Here is a 6,940-nt window from a genome sequence, read left to right on the forward strand (position 1 = left end):
TATCTTAGGCAGTTCTCAGAGACCGAGGTGAAACATATAACTCAGGATCTCAATAGCAGAGCAGACGCCCTCTCCAAGTTAGCAAGTAGCAAGCCAGGAGGGAACAATAGAAGCCTGATTTAGGAAACTCTCCAAGAACCCTCTATCACAAAACAGAAGTTAAGCAAGATGTCCTCGAGGTATCCGGATTGGAACTCGGGTGGATGACCCCTTTTATCAAATATCTAAAATTCGACATCCTACCCAAAGAAGAAAAAGAGGCCAAGAAAATACGGAGGGAAGCACAAAGCTACATCTGGTGAAAAATGTCCTCTATAAAAGGGGAATATCCACACCATTGTTAAAGTGCGTCCCGACCTCAAAGACAACGGAGGTATTAGGGGAGGTGCACAATGGTATCTGCGGAAACCATATCGGGACAAGGTCTTTGGCTAGGAAAGTCATCCGAGCCGGATTCTACTGGCCGACCTTGCAGAAGGATGCCACCGAGTTCATAAAGAAGTGTCAGCCATGCCAAATGCATGCTAACTTCGACGTCGCTCCCCCCGAGGAACTCATCAACATAACTTCTCCATGGTCCTTTGCAAAATGGGGGTTGGACCTACTCGGGCCGTTCCCCCAAGTACCTGGACAAGTGAATTACCTAATAGTGGGAGTGGGCTACTTTACGAAGTGGATCGAAGCAGAACCATTGACCACTATCACAGCCCAGAGAAGTCAGAAGTTTCTCTATAAGAATATCATTACAAGGTATGGAATTCTCCATTCCATCACCACCGATAATGGAACCCAGTTCACCGACTCTACTTTCAGAAATTTGGTAGCCAGCATGAAAAGCAAGCATCAGTTCACCTCAATGGAGCACCCACAAGCAAATGGGCAAGCTGAAGCAGCCAACAAAGTTATACTAGCTGGATTTAAAAAAAGGTTACAAGATTCAAAGGGAGCCTGGGCTGAAGAACTCCCTCAAGTATTATGGGCATATCAAAATACACCCCAGTCTGCCATAAGAGAAACACCCTTCCGACTTGCTTATGGCATAGAAGCCATGATACCAGTCGAAATCAATGAGCAAAGTCCAAGGGTGAGATTTTACAATGAGGTTGGCAACATTCAGGCACATAAAGAAGAACTAGAACTACTCCCTGAAGTCCGAGAGCAAGCCCAGATAAGGGAAGCCGCGCTGAAGCAAAGGATGACAAACAGATACAACAAGAAAGTCATTTAAAGAAGCTTCACCTCAGACGACTTGGTCCTTATCAGAAATGTCATCGGTTTTAACAAGTCGGGGGAAGGAAACTCGCTGCTAATTGGAAAAGGGCTATATAAGATAAGTGAAGTCCTAGGAAAGGGATACTACAAGGTATTATAGTTAGAAGCGAACTCCATTCCCTGATGTACTCTTTTTCCCGACTTCATGGTTTTTTCCCAAAGAAGGGTTTTCCTGAAGGGGGTTTTAACGAGGCATCAAAGTGGGGACTAAGGGTTAATAAGTCTTAAAATCCCTTAGTAGATAAGATCAAAAGTTACCTCATCAATAAATAAAGATTTTATTCTATCTCTCCATAATTCCATTACTGTCATCATTATTCTACGAAACACGCCGATTTAAGCTCGAAAAAATGTGAAAATCTTATGACCGACCTAAGTGGTCGGCAGGATAAAACGACGAGGTACAAGTTGGTGTAAAGAGGTTACGAAGACGATCATAATAACTCGGGAATATTATCGCTAAACGACCTACTAGTCGAAAAGCCCGAGAAGAATCAAAATGCATTGCAAAAATAACGCAAGTCATGAAAACAATTCAAGAAGCAAAAATTGAATATGTGAGGAATATAAAAGAGACAAGAAAAATCCCTAAAAAGCAAAGGCTGTTTCAAAGTCTTCGGAAAAAATCTTACAGTAACTTAGACAAAAACAGCCTGCCCAGTAAAAAGATTTTTTCAAACGTGTTCTGAAGGTTACCTGAAACTGTAGGTCAATCTCAGACGAGATCTTCTGTCCTGGTCGGAGCTGACGTGTCCGGCTGGTGGGTGGCGGCCGGAACTGTTGCGTCCGACTTGCTGGACTGAGAGTGCTGCTGATCCTTCGTCACTGGAGGGTGGTGGTACCTGCAAGGGACTCTGATGCTTAAGTTAGCAAGGGTATTAAGCAGGTTTTTTAGTAGAATCAGAGTATGAGTTATACCTGGGTGCTCCAGTGTATTTATAGAGGTGTGGAGTGACCTTTTTTAGATAAGATAAGTTAGTTATCTTATCTTATCTTATCTTATCTTTGAGTGAGGTCATCTTATCTTCAAGGGAACCACCCTTATCTCTATAGGCCTGGGCTACCTTTGGATTTGGGTCGTGCTCCTCTATTTGGGCCCTTTATTTGGGCTTTCCTGACAATTTGGCCAAGCTCTTTGAGAAGAGATCGGATAGTCTGACCTGAAGAGGTCGGTCGCCTTGTCGTTAAACATCCCGGGTCGGACAACTCGACCCAGGGTATGAACAGTGCCCCTGCTCGAGCTCGGTCTTTCTGGTCGAGTTTTAGTTTTAGGACTTCGATCCTTTTCTTAGTGAAGCCGAACTCGAGCATCTGTCGACTTCTTCTTTGTAGAGTCTTCTTCTTTTTTGAATGCGGAACATTTTTTCCTTTTCGTTTCTTCCAAAAGCGCGTGCTTTTGCATTAGCGCTCTTAGCCTTGGGAATGTGCGAGGGTTTAATACCCTCATTAATTGGTTTTTAATTGCCCCGTTTCTCTAGCCTCTTTATTTTGAATTTCACACTCAAGAAAACGGTTTCTCTTCTCTGTTTCTTTACCGTAACTTCCCTTTTCTTTCTCACCTTCTGTTTTCGCCTAAAGTTTGCAGTTTTTGCGTTTCTCCCTGCAACATTGCTTGGTGATTATTAGTGCTTTCCTTGCTGTAAAAGGGAGATTCCGGATTCCATCTTCCATCTTCAACTTCTTTGAAGCTTTCTGCTTTTTTCAGGTTGGTTCTACTTTCTGCTTTTTACTTTTTTCGTCACTTTATCTTCGATTCTTTGGTGAAGCTTTGATTTTTCGTTTGCATGCTGGAAAGTTTGAACCTTTTTGCGTCGTGATGCTCAATTGTTGCTGTGATGCGTGTTTCTGGCATTTCTCCCGGTGCTTGAGGGTTTTTGGGCTTTGCGCGTTTTGTTGCCTTTTTATTTGATATTGTAGCTTTCTGGGGTAATAGCTTTGTTTGATTCTTTTGAAAAAATGTTGCGTCTTTGATGTCCTCTGCTTGGCGCATTTTGTTGTTTGCTTTCTGATTGAACTGCTATTTTGTTGCTCATTTGATGACTTTGTTTTGACTTTTCTTTCTTCTCGGGATGTTGCTTTTTGGAAAAGGGCTTTTCTTTGCTGAGAGTTTTGTTGGAATGTTAGTCTTGTAGGTTTTCCTGAGTCCTTGTTCCATGACTGCCTCCAGAGGATGCCCCTGGATCTTCGGTGTGGGTCCTGGGGTTTCTTTTTGTTGTTTGTGCTGCCCTGAATCATGTTGGCCGAGTTGTTTTGATTTTGCTTGAGATGTTTTATAGTAATCCATCTTCTTTTCTTGTTTGTAGGACTAGTTGGCCATGTCTTCTCGCAAAAATATTATAGAGACGTCTTCTAAGGTTCCTGAGGGGATGTCCGATTGGTTGGACTCCCTTGTTTTAATGTGTGTTTCTGTGGTGAATGCTGAGTTTTATGTGGATCTTAGGAAACATCACCACCTCTATAAAAGTAGAGATCAGGAAAGGAATTATGAATTGGTAGCACCTGATTGGCTGATTCTGAGGAGAGGGTTTGCTTCCCTGCTCTGACCTGGGGGGAGCGCCCTTTCTTTTATGCTTAAAACTATTTTTTCAGCCAGTTAGACATCACTTTTCCTCTCACTTCTTTTGAGACCGATTTGCTGTGGTCGTGTAATGTAGCTCCATCCCAGATCCATCCGAACTCCTGGGGTTTTATTAAGATTTTTCAGCTTCTTTGCCAAAAGCTAGACGTTACTCCTTCTCAAACTCTTTTTCTTTATCTGTTTGTTTTAACTAAGCCCGGGATTTCTTCAAAAAAGAAGGCCTCATGGGTGTCTTTTAGATCTGCACAAGGGCATAAGGTTTTTGCCATGTATGACGAGTCCTTTAGGGACTTCAAGAATTACTTTTTCAAGGTCCGAGCAGTTGAGGGAGCTCGACCCTTTTTTCTGGAAGCAAATGATGAGCCAACCTTCCCCTTGTGTTGGCAGCAGAATGTAGTGGTATCTCGATATACGTGGAAGATGCTCGACGAAGTTGAGCAAGCCTTTGTAACTGTTTTGGAGGACATTTGGGGGGAACCTCCTCATCTGGACACTAAAAAATCTTTGGGGGACCCATCCCTTGTTCGAACTGCGTTGGGTATTACTTGATATATTTTGTTTCTCGTTTTTTCTTTTCTTTCTTCCTCTTTTCTGGTTTGTAAACTGTTGATTTTCATTTTTCAGAGATGGCCAAGAATAACGACTCGATGAAGGCTTTCAAGAAGGCGAGAAAGGCTACTGCATCTCAGAACATCTCGACCAGGGCGGATGGGGAAGGGTCCTCTCAGGTTCCGTCGAAGCCATCTGTGCCGAGCTCTCCTGGACCGAGGAGAATGATCCCTACTCCTCGAGTCCGTTTAGTTGATCCTTCGCAGTCTTCTGCTGCTTTTTCTTCTCCTCCAGCCGTTCCTCCTTCCAAAAGACCTTGGACTGTTGAACTCTTCAATATGGATGCGCCTGATTTCGACGCTATTGGGTTTGTCGACCAGTAGATCGGTCCTTATGGTGCCCTCTCTATGGATGATGTTTCTCTCCTTCGTCATTTAGATTTCATAACTTGGAGTAGCATCAAGATGGCACATATGGGAGCTGCCCAAGATCTTCCCTTTTATGCTACCAAAGCCTTTATGGAAGAGGCTAAGCGGGAGTTCGACCGGATGAAGGGTTTGAAGGAGGAGCTCGAAGTGAAAGTGACTAAGCTGGGAAAGGAGTTGGAGGGCGAAAAGGCTAGTTCTATTGCCTTGGCAGCTTCTGTGAGGTTGGCTGAAGACACGGCATTGAGGCACAAGGAGAGCTATGTCACGAACTACAGAGAAGTGATGCGGCTCAGGGAGGAGCTGGAGTCTGCCCGGACTGATTATGCCGAGCTCTAGGGACACCTTGTAGGCAGCATAAATGCTGCTTATGAGAACCTGAAGGAGCAAGTTCGGGTTCTTGCCCCCGAGCTTGACCTTACTCTCTTCATCCTGGACAACGTTGTAAAAGACGGCAAGATTGTCCCTGATGACTCTGATGACGATGATGTTGAACCTCCTTCTGTGCCTGCCGCCAAAGCTTCTGTTGTGCCAACTTCTTCAGCTCCTTCATCTGAGGTTGGTCATCCCGAATCCGAACCTGATTGCCAAATCTTGAATCGGGATGACGGGACAGTGGATGCAGTACCTCTTCAGACTCGCCCTCCTTCACCCCGTGTTGATGCTGCCGAGAAGCCTTTGGATCTTTAATGATTTTTCTAAATGTTTGTGTAGATAGCCCGGTTTGTGGGCTTTTGAACTCTTTATTTTTTAAATGGTGGTTGCTGACTTTTGATACTTTCTTAGTTGCTTGTTTAGCAACTTAATTTTGAAAAACAAAATGGTTTCCAAGCTCTTGGGGCTGATTTTGGTAGCCTCTTGAGCTTGTTATTATTATAACTTTATGTTTTTCATAACATGTCTATTTTCATCTGTCTTGGTACCTTTTTAGGTTTTTTTTGGAAGTGTTGGAGCCTTGTTGCTCGACCTCTTTGGATTGCCTTTGTATTTCATGCTTGTGTCTTGATTCCTTTGAGGTTGTGGATGTTTGGATCCAACTTGTATGTCGGCTTCCTCACTTTGGCCTGAAGTTATTTCTAGTAATCCGTTTTATTTGGACCTTTATTAGGTCTCTGTTAGGAATTACTTTTTATAACGTTAAGGTTTTTGGGAGGCCGACTTCGTCATATTAGTCTTTTCTAAGTTACTTATAGTAATCCTCTCTTTTGGACCTTGTTAGGTCTCCTTTAGGGATTACTTTTGTAACTTGTTTGTGGGAGGCCGACTTCTTTATGTCGGTCTCTTCTAAGTTATTTCTAGTAATCCTCTTTCTTGGACCTTCGTCAGGTCTCTTTCAGGGATTACTTTTTATAACTTGCTTGTGGGAGGCCGACTTCATCATGTCGGCCTCTTCTAAGTTATTTCTAGTAATCTTCTTTCTTGGACCTTCGTCAGGTCTCTTTCAGTGATTACTTTTTTATAACTTGTTGATTTTGGGACCGACTTCTTTGCGTTGGTCCCTTCTAAGTTATTTTTAGTAATCCTTTTTTTTAGGGCTGGCCAGGCCTCTTTCCAGGGATTGACTTTTTATAACTTGGGTTATTGACTGGTCTGACTTCTTTACGTCGGTCTGTCTTTTAAGTTATTTTTAGCAACCTATTTTATTAAGACCTCGTCAGGTCCCTTCTATGGATCACTTTCGATAACTTCTTGCATTATTCTGTTTTGTCGGTTTTTCATCTTTGCCGATTTTTGTCGAAGTTAGGTTTGATCCTTGTTTGGTTGACCTTTTGATGAATTCGTTTTTCACCTTCTTTGGTCTTTATTGTGGTCAAATAGTGAATTTGATCTTCACTTTCTACCAATCCTGTAGCTTTATAATCGGGCGATGAATTTTTCAGCGTTTCAGACTAATGCATCTTGAGGATTTGTAGAAAATCTAAATAACTTTATTTAAAGGAAAATGCAGATATATACATGTGGGAGTTTTATCCCTCTAAGTCGGGCAATCTGTAGGTCTTGGCTTGGCACCTCGTTAAAAAATCTTTTCAGGAAAAAGAGTGCACCTTATCCTAAGATCTTCTATTACCTTTAACTATAGTAACTTCTTAGGTTGCAGACGTTCCATGACCTAGGA

General features: G+C 42.7%; 1 protein-coding gene across 1 annotated transcript; it reads left to right on the plus strand.

Annotated features, from left to right (window-relative positions):
• Positions 518-4,782, plus strand: LOC107640519. Its single transcript, XM_016344033.1, has 3 exons — positions 518-970; positions 4,238-4,388; positions 4,475-4,782. The coding sequence occupies exons 1-3, from the start codon at positions 518-520 to the stop codon at positions 4,780-4,782; spliced, it is 912 nt and encodes a 303-aa protein (XP_016199519.1).

Source organism: Arachis ipaensis, chromosome B05 (assembly GCF_000816755.2).
Source record: "Arachis ipaensis cultivar K30076 chromosome B05, Araip1.1, whole genome shotgun sequence".
In the NCBI taxonomy this organism is placed as follows: domain Eukaryota; kingdom Viridiplantae; phylum Streptophyta; class Magnoliopsida; order Fabales; family Fabaceae; genus Arachis; species Arachis ipaensis.